At 42.2% G+C, this 13,974-nt stretch overlaps 1 protein-coding gene across 9 annotated transcripts in view; it reads left to right on the plus strand.

The window, feature by feature from the left end:
• Nucleotides 1-13,974, plus strand: part of DPP8 (dipeptidyl peptidase 8) — a 75,966-nt gene that overhangs the window by 51,965 nt on the left and 10,027 nt on the right. For 5 of the 9 annotated variants that reach the window (XM_033189727.1, XM_033189730.1, XM_033189731.1 and 2 more), the window contains 5 exons: nucleotides 2,631-2,783; nucleotides 3,041-3,176; nucleotides 5,617-5,762; nucleotides 11,338-11,484; nucleotides 13,319-13,471. In XM_033189727.1, coding sequence (XP_033045618.1) covers nucleotides 2,631-2,783; nucleotides 3,041-3,176; nucleotides 5,617-5,762; nucleotides 11,338-11,484; nucleotides 13,319-13,471 — 735 coding nt within the window. Of the gene's footprint in view, nucleotides 1-2,630; nucleotides 2,784-3,040; nucleotides 3,177-5,616; nucleotides 5,763-11,337; nucleotides 11,485-11,885; nucleotides 12,074-13,318; nucleotides 13,472-13,974 lie in introns of all 9 variants that reach the window. The other 4 variants (XR_004431939.1, XM_033189732.1, XM_033189734.1 and 1 more) reach the window with 4 other exon arrangements.

Consider the following 13,974-nt stretch of genomic DNA (forward strand, 5'->3'; position numbering starts at 1 on the left):
CCTACTTACCCAACTGTGTTGATTTCTGTTTATGGATGCTAAAAATATGTTTAGTGATGAAGAGACAGCTTCCTGCGGGGGGAACGACATTTAAAAATAACTTGCTTTTAGAAATATATCTGTGTTTTCATTGCTGTGTAAAAAATTTGCTTTTTTTTTTTTTTTTTTGAGATAGGGTCTTGCTCTGTTGCCCAGGCTGGAGTGGATTGGCATGATCATGGCTCGCTGCAGCTTCAAATTCTGGGCTCAAGTGGTCCTTCCACTTCAGCCTGCAAAGTAGCTGGGACTACAGGGATGCATCACCATGCCCAGCTAATTTTTTCATTTTTTGTAGAATTGGGGTCTCCCTATTTTGCCTAAACTGGTCTCAAACTCCTAAGCTCAAAAGATCCTCTCACTTCAGCCTCCCAAAGTGCTGGGATTACAGGTGCGAGCCACCACATCTGGCCAAAAATTTTCTTTTTTTTTTTGAGACGGAGTCTCACTCTGTCTCCCGGGCTGGAGTGCAGTGGCCGGATCTCAGCTCACTGCAAGCTCCGCCTCCCAGGTTCACGCCATTCTCCTGCCTCAGCCTCTCGAGTAGCTGGGACTACAGGCGCCCGCCACTTCGCCCGGCTAGATTTTTGTATTTTTTAGTAGAGACGGGGTTTCACCGTGTTAGCCAGGATGGTCTCGATCTCCTGACCTCGTGATCCACCCGTCTCGGCCTCCCAAAGTGCTGGGATTACAGGCTTGAGCCACCGCGCCCGGCCAAAAATTTTCTTAAACGTTGTTTGAGTTGGCTGGTAGAAGATTTACAGGAACAATAAAAGAAAGCCATTTGTTGAAATCATATTGTAATTTGAGAAGAATATTAAGTGAATTCAGCTATTGAGTTTACTTGCGGTTTTTTTTTAGTTCTGAATGAAGACTTAAAAGATCTTATCCATGTTTATTTGTAAACTACACCAGTATTGAAACTGTGATTTAGTTCCATTATTCCACAACCCAGTAGAAAAGTCTTTTGCAAATTGTGCAAAAGACCAAAAAAGTACAGCCTAAAATAATATAACAGTAACTAATAAATGTACAAGATAGTAAAATTAGACTTTCAAGTATGTATGAATGATTGACCTATATTGCAGCTATAGCTACTTAGTAGGCTGAGGCAGGAGAATCGCTTGAAACCGGGAGGCAGAGGTTGCAGTGAGCTGAGATTGCGCCACTGCACTCCAGCCTGGGCAACAAGAGCGAAACTTGGTTTCAAAAAAAAAAAGAAAGAAAGAAAGAAATGCACATTCTTGGACCCACCTCTGACATCCTGAATCAAACTTTGTTGGTGGGGCTTAGTAATCTGTTTAACAAGATTAGTTATAATCTTGTTATAGCTATAGCTGCAATATAGCAGAGTATTTTTTCCCCTATAAAGAGTGTTATTTTAAGGAAATAATTCTTGTATTTAAGAAAAACAAACATTCTGACCAGATGGGAAACTATACAGTGTGTAACTCAGGTGTCCTTTTTCCTTCAGGGCAGGACCTATTCTTTTTTTTTTTTTTTTTTGAGGCGGAGTCTCGCTCTGTCGCCCGGACTGGAGTGCAGTGGCCAGATCTCAGCTCACTGCAAGCTCCGCCTCCCGGGTTTACGCCATTCTCCTGCCTCAGCCTCCCGAGTAGCTGGGACTACAGGCACCCGCCACCTCGCCCAGCTAGTTTTTGTATTTTTAGTAGAGACGGGGTTTCACCGTGTTAGCCAGGATGGTCTCGATCTCCTGACCTCGTGATCCGCCCGTCTCGGCCTCCCAAAGTGCTGGGATTACAGGCTTGAGCCACCGCGCCCAGCCATGGCAGGACCTATTCTTAGCTATAAGTCATGAACAGCCAGGCATGGTGGCTCATGTCTGTAATCCCAACACTTTGGGAGGCTGAGGCAGGAGGATTGCTTGAGGCCATGGGTTTAAGACCAGCTTGGGCAACATAGTGAGGCCCCATCTCTTTAAAAACATTTAGAAACTTAGCCAGGCATGGTAGTGTATGCTTGTAGCTACTCAGGAGGCTGGGGTGAGAGTATAGCTTCAGCCTCGGATTTTGAAGCTGCAGTGAGCCATGATCGCATCATTGCATTCCAGCCTGGGTAGCAGAGGTGAGACCTCAACTCTTTAAAAAATAAATAAATGGCCGGGTGTGGTGGCTCAAGCCTGTAATCCCAGCACTTTGGGAGGCCGAGACGGGCGGATCACGAGGTCAGGAGATCGAGACCATCCTGGCTAACACGGTGAAACCCCGTCTCTACTAAAAAATACAAAAAACTAGCTGGGCGAGGTGGCGGGCGCCTGTAGTCCCAGCTACTCGGGAGGCTGAGGCAGGAGAATGGCGTAAACCTGGGAGGCGGAGCTTGCAGTGAGCTGAGATCCGGCCACTGCACTCCAGCCTGGGCGACAGAGCGAGACTCCATCTCAAATAAATAAATAAATAAATAAATAAAAAATAAATAAATAATAAGCAAAATTAACTCAGGTTTATTAATAGTGGCAGCAAAAAAAAAAAAAGGCGTAAGTCAGGAAGTGACTCAAGTGATTCTAAATAAAATTGGGGGTTAGCTTTGCCAAGGTCATGTTAGCCCTGATTTTGTTATTGTTGTTCTCTTGTCAGATCCAAGTTGATGAAGTCAGAAGGCTGGTATATTTTGAAGGTACCAAAGACTCCCCTTTAGAGCATCACCTGTACGTAGTCAGTTACGTAAATCCTGGAGAGGTGACAAGGCTGACTGACCGTGGCTATTCACATTCTTGCTGCATCAGTCAGGTATTAAGTTTGTTTAAAAAGGGTTTTGTGTCATATTAAAACTCTCTGCTTATGTAATACTCCTTTTGAATGATGTGAAATTGGCCTACAAAAGCCTAATTCTCTAAGGAAAAGCTTTAAAAAGCTTAACTTCAACATTGTTTATGTATATAAATAGTCTCTTACAATACTCCTGCTATATCATTAGTGTAGATGTAACAGCAGATAACCTTTTCTGCCTCCCTGAGGAAAAATATAATTGTTTCTTCCTTCTCTAGCATTGTGACTTCTTTATAAGTAAGTATAGTAACCAGAAGAATCCACACTGTGTGTCCCTTTACAAGCTATCAAGTCCTGAAGATGATCCAGCTTGCAAAACAAAGGAATTTTGGGCCACCATTTTGGATTCAGCAGGTATTCTTTTTTTCCCCGATTCTGACGTTAAGTAGGATTAATATGTTAGTACACTAAACTTGTGTCATATTTTCACATTTCCTGAACAAGTCTTCCCATCTCTCACCACTTCCTGTCCCTGAGCTGCCGAGTTCCTGATAGATTCCACTTCTCCTGTTCTGTTAACTACTGAATAAGATGGGTTACTTCTCACTCCAAGCAGGAGCAAGTCTGGAAGGCCTTTTTGAAAATAAGATTAAGGCCAGGTGCAGTGACTCACGCCTGTAATCCCTACATTTTGGGAGACCGAGGAGGGTGGATCACTTGAGGTCAGGAGTTCTGGACCAGCCTGGCCAACACAGTAAAACCCCATCTCCACTAAAAATACAAAAAATATCTGGATGTGGTGCTGTGTGCCTGTTGTCCCAGCTACTCGGGAGACTGAGGCATGAAAATCACTTGAAGCCAGGAGGCGGAGGTTGCAGTGAGCTAACACCACTGAACTGTAGCCTGGGTGACAAAGCAAGACGTTGTCTCAAAAAAAAGAAGAAAATAAGATTAAAATAGTCAAGGTATCAGCTAGGAAACAGTTTATTCACAAATTTTGATGATTTCTCAGGTAAACAAATGAACTTGAAGATAATAGTATTCTGAACTGGTAAGACTCTTTGAGCAAGGAAGCTGCAGCTTTGGAGAATAACCAGCTGATAGCTTTCTTAAACTTTTGAAGCACTTGTAATGGCCATCTTAATAAAAGAACACTTGCCGTCTCTGGAATGAGAGAAACACTGAATTATCTGTTTAAAATGTTTGATTTCTTAAACATAAAGAATGGACTAGGCTGGGCGTGGTGGCTCACACCGATAATCTCAGCATTTTGGGAGGCCGAGGTGGTCGGATAACAAGGTCAGGAGATCGAGACCATCCTGGCTAACACAGTGAAACCCTGTCTCTATTGAAAAAATACAAAGAATTAGCCGGGCATGGTGGTACACGCCTGTAGTCGCAGCTACTCAGGAGGCTGAGGCAAGAGAATTGCTGAACCCAGGATGCGGAGGTTGCGGTAAGCTGAAATTGCGCCATTGCTCTCCAGCCTGGGCAATGGAGCAAGACTCCGTCTCAAAAAAAAAAAAAAAGAATGGACTGGTTTTATGTATCCTCTAATTCACTTTAATCCCCAGTCTTTTTTTCTAGTATTTTTACTAATTCACTATTTCTGCCAAGGGATTAAGAAATTAGGCCAGGCGTGGTGGCGCATGCCTATAATCCCAGCACTTTGGGAGGCTGAGGTGGGTGGGTCATTTGATATCAGGAGTTCAAGAGCAACCTGGCCAACATGGTGAAACCCCACTTCTACTAAAAATACAAAAACTAGCTGGGCGTGGTGGTGGGTACCTGTAGTCCCAGCTACTTGGGAGGCTGAGGCAGGAGAATCACTTGAACCTGGGAGGTAGAGGTTGCAGTGAGCCGAGATCACACCACTGCACTCCAGCCTGGACAACAGAGTGAGACTCTGTCTCAAAAAAAAAAAAAGAGAAATTAGTACAGAACGAAAAAATATAAGTGTGTTTTAATGTCCACAAGCAGAATCCGAATTTGTAATATGGTGATGATCTCTGCCTAGACTGTAAATTATCTGCTGTACACAGACACTTAGGAGATGTCTGTATAGCCTTGGTGAACCAAACTGATGATGACTTTTTTCTGAGTTCTGGTTAGGCTTATTTTCTAATGATCAGAAGCAAATGTTTTTGGTCACCTACCATGAAAAATTAAATTGACTAATAATTTCCCTCACCCCCTACCCAGCTTTATTTGTTTCTAACCAGATAGATGGTTTAACCAACAATAAGTTACATTGAGCATAAAGTATTTGTATAGTTCTTTACATAGACGTTTCCTAGGCTCCAAGGATTATTGATAACACTCTGTGTCTGCTTCTGAAATAATTTGATATGTTTGTTTTGTTGTTGTTTTTTATATGGTGAGTTTTTGTTGTTGTCAAGACAGTGTCTTGTTCTGTCGCCCAGGCTGGACTGCAGTGGCGCAGTCACAGCTCAATGTAGCCTCAACCTCCTGGGCTCAATCAATCCTCCTGCCTCAGCCTCCTGAGTAGCTGGGACTGCAGGAGCACATCTCCATGCCTGGTTAGTTTTTTAATTTTTTTGTAGAGACAGAGTTTCGCCATGTCACCCAGGCTGGTCACAAACTCTTGGGCTCAAGCAGTCCACCCACCTCAGCCTCCCAAAGTGCTAGGATTGTAGGTGTGAGCCACCATGCCTGGCCTAGTTTTGTTTTTAAAGATGAATATACTCTTGCTTAAATTCTAGCTTATCATCTGAAAGAGGGGTGGTCAGTTTGTGTTGGAGGGGCTGTCTTTTAATATCTTCTTTCTTGTTCCCAGATTGTAGCACTCCCATAAGAACTCTTTTGTAGACTGTGGTATGTTACCTATTTACAGGTCCTCTTCCTGACTATACCCCTCCAGAAATTTTCTCTTTTGAAAGTACTACTGGATTTACATTGTATGGGATGCTGTACAAGCCTCATGATCTACAGCCTGGAAAGAAATATCCAACTGTGCTGTTCATATATGGTGGTCCTCAGGTGGGCATATTTATATACATATATACATACACCCATATGCATATGTATTTTAGATCTTTTGTTTTTTAAATGTCTAGTCAGTTGTTTAAGATTTTGAGCATTGTTGGGCATTTGCTCTTAATGACTGACTATAGCTTATATTCTAATTATTCAGTTTAGGGGGTCAGGAAACTGCTTTTTGTTAGAGGTTTAATTTATAAATCACTAATTATTATTATTTTTTTTTTTTGAGATGGAGTTTTGCTCTTGTTGCTCAGGCTAAAGTACTGTGGTGCAGTGTTGACTCACTGCAACCTCCACCTCCCAGGTTCAAGTGATTCTTCTGCCTCAGCCTCCCAAGTAGCTGGGATTACAGTCATGCACCACCATGCCCAGCTAATTTTTTTTGTATTTTTAGTAGAGATGGGATTTCACCATGTTGGTCAGGCTGGTCTCGAACTCCTGACCTCAAGTGATCCACCCACCTCAGCCTCCCAAAGCGTTGGGATTACAGGTGTGAGCCACCGCACCCTGCCACTAAGTCAGTTCCTTAATTTGCAGTGTGGACTATAACTCTGTGTAGAGGAGTGGGGTATTCATGTCAGTAGGTAAATATGTTGCTTTCTATGTAGATAAACTTGTTTGGGAAATAAAATGAAATAATTAAATGTCTTGGTAAATAAAAACAGTCTTAACAGATATTTTCAGAAAGCCTTGGTAGCCTAATGAATTCTTCCTCTTCATTCTAAAGCTGTATCTCTCAAGCAAATTAAAATATTTTTATCAGCTAGTTTTGGTAACTGTTACACTACTATTTAGCACAGTAAGAAGTTTATACCTTGATTTTCCTTATCCTGGATTAAGTATTAGCCAATCACTGTTCAGTAAATACTTTGACTATTGGAGTAAAATGTTTTGACCAGGCATGGTGGCTCACACCTGTAATCCTAGAACTTTGGGAGGCTGAAGTGGGAAGATCACAAGGTCAGGAGATCAAGACCATCCTGGCCAACAATGGTGAAACCCTGTCGCTACTAAAAATATAAAAATTAGCTGGGCGTGGTAGTGCGTGCCTGTAATCCCAGCTACTTGGGAGGCTGAGGCGGGAGAATCACTTGAACTAGGGAGTCAGAGGTTGCGGTGAGCCGAGATAGTGCCACTGCACTCCAGCCTGGTGACAGAGCGAGACTCCATCAAAAAGTATATATTTTGGATGGGTGTATTGGTTAATTGCTAAATTTTAAAATTGTTTATTCTTGATTATATATCCTTCACTGAGCCTTGGAAGAAATTAAAATATAATTATAGTGTTTTCATAATACAATCCTTAGACTCAGTAATACCCTTTATAATTAATAATTATACCCAGTTATTTAGTATCTGGAAATGTATCTACATACCAAATTGTATGAGGTACCTATAACAGGCAAATTCATAGGGATAGAAAGTAGAATAGAAGTTGTCAGGGACTAGGTGGAAGGAGGATGGGGAGTGTTTTGAGTGTTTTGTTTCTTTGTTTCTTTGTTTGTTTGTTTCTGAGACAGAGTCTCACTCTGTCTTCCAGAGGCAGCATCTCAGCTCACTGCCTCATCCACCTCCTGGGTTTAAGCAATTCTCCTGCCTCAGCCTCCCTAATAGCTGGGATTACAGGCGTGCACCACCATGCTCGGCTAATTTTTTGTATTTTTAGTAGAGACAGGATTTCACCATGTTAGCCAGGCTGGTCTCGAACTCCTGACCTCAGATGATCAACCCACCTCAGCCTCCCAGAGTGCTAGGATTACAGGTATAAACTACCGTGCCTGGCCGGGAGTTATTAATGGGTACAGAATTTCTGTTTGGGTGATGAAAAAGTTCTGGAAATGGATAATGGTGATGGTTACACACCAGCATGAATGTATTTAATGTCATTGAATTGTATGCTTAAAATGGTTGAAATGGTAAATTTTATATATATTTTACCATAATTTAAAAAAGGTTAGCCAATTCAATTAAAACAATTTTTTTTTTTTTTTGAGACGGAGTCTCGCTCTGTTGCCTAGGCTAGAGTGCAGTGTCGCGATCTGGGCTCACTGCAACCTCCACCTCCCAGGTTCAAGCAATTCTTTTGCTTCAGCCTCCTGAGAGCTGGGACTATAGGTGTGCAGCACTACATCTGGCTAATTTTTATATTTTTAGTAGAGACAGGGTGTCACCATGTTAGCCAGGATGGTCTTGAACTCCTGACCTCAGGTGATCCACCCACCTCAGCCTCCCAAAGTGCTGGGATTACAGGTGTGAGCCCCTGCACCCAGCCAAAACAAAATTAATTGTTTAGAATACTTTATGCAGTACAGCTATGCTTTTTTGCACTTACCGAACAGTCATATTTGAATAAGACTATGAGTGAATTTCACCATGTGGTTTTTGAAAAGCTATAGGTGACTTAGGATGATTTATTGATTTCTTTCTCAAAATGTTCTTGGGAAAAATTCAAATTTGATAAGGCCAGAGAAGAATCTGGGCTGGGTGCGGTGGCTCATGACTGTAATCCTAGCACTTCAGGAGGCTTAAACAGGAGGATCACTTTAGCCCAGGAGTTCGAGATCAGCATGGCAAGATAGGGAGACCCCCATCTCTACAAAAAGTAAACAAATTAGTTGGGCATGGTGGCAAACACCTGTGGTCTCAGCTACTTGGGAGGCTGAGATAGGAGGATTGCTTGAGCCAGGAAGTTTGAAGCTGCAGTGAGCTGTATTCATGTGATTGCACTCCAGCCTAGACAAGAGAGTGAGACCATGTGTCAAAAGAGAAGAAACAGAAGAATCTGGCCTGGTGTGGTGGCTCACGCTTGTAATCTCAGCACTTTGGGAGGCTGAGGTGGGAGGATTACTTGAGCCCAGGAGTTTGAGACCAGCCTGGGCAAGACCCCCATCTTAAAAAAAAAAAAAGAAGAAGAAGAATCTGGTGTTCAATTTGCAGGGAGATTTTCCCATGAGATTTCACATGCTATAGTGCCCCTGTCCCTTCAACCTCTTGGAAGATCATTCATCTTGTTTGATGACTTCATTTGGGTTAATTATGAAGAGACTCCCTAATATAGGACTAGGTCTTTTTAATAGCACACAATAACATTGTAAAATTTGTTTAAATCTTTTAAGAGTATGATGTTCATGTGGTCAAAACTGTTCTTTGGTGTGTATTCACGTCTAAGTGGAAATCTGTTGAAACAGCAACAGTGTCACAATTCATAACGTGAAGTGAATTACTTTGTCACCAAAGGCAGCAATTTCTATAGGTCAGAAAAGAGTGAAATACAAGAAAAACAACAGATATTTCCCACTAAAGTTATCAAGGATCAGTTCCTTAAACTCTCCTTTATTAACAGCTGTGTTTCTAAGCATTTATTTGACAAGCCTGGGTGAGGTGGCTCATGCCTGTAACCCCAGCACTTTGGGAGGCTGAGGTGGACGGATCACTTGAGGTCAGGAGTTTGAGACCAGCCTGATTAACATGGTGAAACCCCAACCCTACTAAAATTACAAAAATTAGCCGGGCATTGTGGTGCACACCTGTAATCCCAGCTACTCGGGGACTGAGGCATGAGAATCGCTTGAACCTGGGAGGCTGAAGTTGCAGTGGGCTGAAATCATGCCATTGCACTCCAGCCTGGGTGACAGAGCAAGACTACATATCAAAAGACAAAAGTTTGTGTAACAAATACTTACAATATTTCCTAGAATGTGCCAGACACTGTTCTGCAAATAAAAATGCAAAGAGATCAGGCTAGATGATAAAAGGACACAGGTTTTGAAGAATTGATACTGAAGGAGACTTTTGGATTGCCAGTGCCGAAAGGCAGTATATTTAAGTGTTCATATCAAGCAATTGAGACCATCTTCTATACATGGTAGCAGACAAAGAAGTGAGGTGGTTTTCTTTAAATGTTCATATTTGTGTTCTTCTCTGCCTAGTATTTCTTCTTTCAGCACTCTCCCTTTAAAGACAAATCTTTAGCCAGGTGCTGTGGCACACATATTAATCCCAGCTATTCAGAGGCTGAGGTGGAAGGATTGCTTTAGCCCAGGAGTTCGAGGTGAACTATGTAGTGAACTATGATTGCACCACCATACTCCAGCCTGGGGTACAGAGTGAGACACCATCTCTTAAGTAAATAAATAAATACAAGTACCTTTACCCACCAAACACCCTCTTCCCAAGGTAGAAATGGAAAAAAAAAAATTCTCCTATTTCTCTTTTTCATTCATTCATTTAGCAAACAGGTATTAAGTTCCTGTGATGTACTAGGTACTGTTCTAGGCAGTGAGGATACTCACTGAACATGTCAGACTAATGTTCCACTTCATGGACCATAAAGGGAAAATAATAAGCAAACATAAAAAGATATGATGGTGAGACCCCATCTCCACAAAAAAATTTAAAAATTAACCAGGCATAGTGGTGCACACCTGTAGTCCCAGCTACTTGAAGACCGAGGCAGGAAGATTACTTGAGCCCAGGAATTTGAGGCAGCACTGAGCTATGATTGTGCCACTACACTCCAGCCTGGAGACCCCATCTCTTCAAAAAAAAAAAAAAGGTATGATTTTTGTTTGTTTGTTTTTTGAGACAGAGTCTCTCTGCTGCCCAGGCTGCAGTGCAGTGGTATGATCTTGGCTCACTGCAACCTCTCTGCCTTCTGGGTTCAAGGAATTCTTATGCCTCTGCCTCCTGAGTAACTGGGACCACAGGCACTCCCCACCATGCCCAGCTAATTTTTTGTTTTTAGTAGAGACAAGGTTTTGCCATGTTGGCCAGGCTGGTCTCGAACTCCTGACCTCAGGTGATCCACCCGCCTCAGCCTCCCAAAGTGCTGGGATTACAGGTGTGAGCCACCACACCTGGCCTAAAAGTATGACTTTTTATAATGGAAGTTCTATGAAGATTTGCTGGGAAAGGGGATGGCAAGACCTCTCCTGAGGTTACAAACATTGACAAGGAATGAGCCATGCAAAAGATACGAAAGAAAAGCATTCCAGACACAGAAAACGGTAAATGTCAAGTTCATGGGACTAGAACCAACTTGATAGTGTTGACAATAAGGTTAGAGTACAGTGCACATGGAGGGAAATAGTATGAGATGAGGTCAGAGGTAGCCAAAGATCTCAAGGGCCATGTAGACTTATTCTGAAGGGTAATGGTAGCCAGTGGAGGAAGCCAAGCAGCAGTCATGTCTGATGTCTGATGGGGAGGAAAGTTTTTCTTATTTGTCCTTGTAACTGTCATTCGAATAACACAGTTCTTCAGGGTAGAAATAATCAGTTTAGTAACTTTTTATATTGGGTGGATTGATTCACTTGTATGTAATTAATATCTAAGTTAGAATTTTAAAGCCTACGGTTGTTCAGTAATTGCCCTGAACTTGAGTGTGAAGTTAAGCAGGAAGCAACATAAACATGAAAAGACTTAAGTTAATTTAAAAATAAACGACTTAAAAAATTGCATTTTAAAGGTAAAATAATAGTGAAATTAAGCTTTCTATTTCTTGCAATGCCCTGCCACTCTTGGGTTTTTATATGCTTCCATATGATAAACTGAAGTTGTGTTTCTTCCTCAGGTGCAGTTGGTGAATAATCGGTTTAAAGGAGTCAAGTATTTCCGCTTGAATACCCTAGCCTCTCTAGGTTATGTGGTTGTGGTGATAGACAACAGGGGATCCTGTCACCGAGGGCTTAAATTTGAAGGCGCCTTTAAGTATAAAATGGTGTGTGAGCATAAAAACACTTTTCTTTTACAGACATTTACATTTTTCTGGTGCATTGTTTGGTGTGAAACCCTTGAAAGAGAGTTGGGGGAAGTGGGTATGAATGAGTGAATGAGAGTGTATCTGTGTTAGAGTTTGGGGGTGGGAGAGAAGATGCAACTTGATGTACACTAGGCTAGCTCATGTGTACCTATATGTAACTTTGGAGAACTGAGATAGAGCCACTTGTACATAGAAATACCCTCTCTATTTTGTATGTCCACTTGGGTAGAATTTAGCACCATTTAGCTTTCAGCATCCTGGACACTGTTGAGGAATAATTGAGATTTGTTCTGTCCTCTGTGAAGAGGGAATCCAACTGGTTAGTGCCTTCCTTGTGACAAGCCTCTTTCTCTCTACAGGAAGCTTTAAATGCTACCTTTTAGAGATGCCCCATGTCCTTTCTGCTGCTTTGGGAAATGATGAGAATCCGATGTTCCTTTTGCACAGTAAGGCAGTTACTGTGTTTGCCAGTGTTATTGGACATGCTGAGTAAGACATGGGGATTTTCTCCCACAGCCAGTTCTTTGACCTTATGTTGTATTCTCATGTAAGTTTTTTTGTTTTTATTTTTGTTTTTGGCTCAGTGAAGTGAGATTTGCGTGCACTGGCAGGCCTAGTAATATAGACAAGGTGGTGGTGGTAGGAATTAGGACCTTAAAGAAGTAGTATGTTCAGTTCCTAGAGATAATATAATAGGGAAATAAGAAGATAGGGCCTCAAGAGCAATTCCTTCTGCTTTACTGCACTAAAAATTAAAAAGGAGAAGTAGGTCAGGTGCAGTGGCTCACGCCTGTAATCCCAATACTTTGGGAGGCCAAGGCAGGAGGATCACTTGAGCCCAGGAGTTCAAGACCAACCTGGGCAACATAATGAGACCCCCCACCTCTACAAATAAGTAAAAAATTAGCTGGGCATGGTGGCGCATGCCTGGGGTCCCAGCTACGTGGGAGGCTGAGGTGGGAGGATCACTTGAGCCTGGGAGGTTGAGCTACAGTGATCCATAGTCACACTACTGCACTCCAGCCTGGACAGCAGAGTGAGACCATGTCTCCAAAAAAATAAATAAATAAAAAGGAGAAGTAAAATTAATTACTTAAGGGGCTAATTTTTTGTCTTTGGGTATAGAAAGGCTTGTTACAAGGAAGATGCCGACCTCTTAGCAGACAACAGAACAAATGGAAATGGGAAATACCCAAATAGCAAGGGACAGTTTGAGTAGCAATAGGAAGGAGCTTTATGACTAAGTGGTAACTAAACTCTAGGACAGGCTAGCAACAGAAGCTATAGGCCCCTATCTCCAAATAGATCTTTTAAAAATTTGAGGGAGAGGGGGCAACAGAATCTCAGTTGGTAGTAAATTCTAATCTAAAAAAACCTACAGGGCCGGGTGTGGTGGCTCACACCTGTAATCCCAGCAATTTGGGAGGCCGAGGCGGGCGAATCACTTGAGAGGTCAGGAGTTTGAGACCAACCTGGCCATAGTGAAACTCCGTCTCTACTGAAAAATACAAAAATTAGCTGGGCATGGTGGCGCATGCCTGTAATTCCAGCTACTTGGGAGGCTGAGGCAGGAGAATTGCTTGAATCCAGGATTCGGAGGTTGCAGTGAGCCAAGATTGTGCCATTGCACTCCAGCCTGGGTAACAGAGTGAGACTCCATCTCAAAAAATAAATAAAATAAAAATTAAAAGACCTACAGGTATTTTTAGTAAAAACATTTATCATATTTAAAAGCACTCTTATGAGACTTTTATTCATCAGAATCAGTGAAATGTTCTCCCTTTTTTGACAGGGTCAAATAGAAATTGATGATCAGGTGGAAGGACTCCAATATCTAGCTTCTCGATATGATTTCATTGACTTAGATCGTGTGGGCATCCACGGCTGGTCCTATGGAGGATACCTCTCCCTGATGGCATTAATGCAGAGGTCAGATATCTTCAGGGTATGTGACTTCCTATTATACTCATTTTTGCAATAAGGGTAGATTTTTCTGTAAATAGAGAATATATAAAAATGTCTATTTCCTGAAGGTTTACAGAGTTGGCAATGTGTTTTTGGGTTTTTGTTTTTTGTTTTTGTTTTTTTTTGAGACAAAGTCTTGCTCTGTCGCCCAGGCTGGAGTGCAGTGGCACAATCTTGGCTCACTGCAACCTCTGCCCCCTGGGTTCAGGCGATTATCATGTCTCAGCCTCCTGAATAGCTGGGATTACAAGTGCCCGCCACCACACCTGGCTAATTTTTTTTTTTTTTTTTTTTTTTTAAAGTAGAGATGGGATTTCACCATATTGGCTAGGCTGGTCTCAAACTCCTGACCTCAAGAGATCCATCCATGTTGGCCTCCCAAAGTGCTAGGATTACAGGCATGAGCCACTGCACCTGGCCCAGAGTTGGCAATATTGTAGAATGTTAGGGGTTGTATGTTTAAGAGCCATGTGAAATGTATAT

Source organism: Trachypithecus francoisi, unplaced genomic scaffold (assembly GCF_009764315.1).
Source record: "Trachypithecus francoisi isolate TF-2019V2 unplaced genomic scaffold, Tfra_2.0 Lachesis_group3, whole genome shotgun sequence".
NCBI lineage: Eukaryota > Metazoa > Chordata > Mammalia > Primates > Cercopithecidae > Trachypithecus > Trachypithecus francoisi.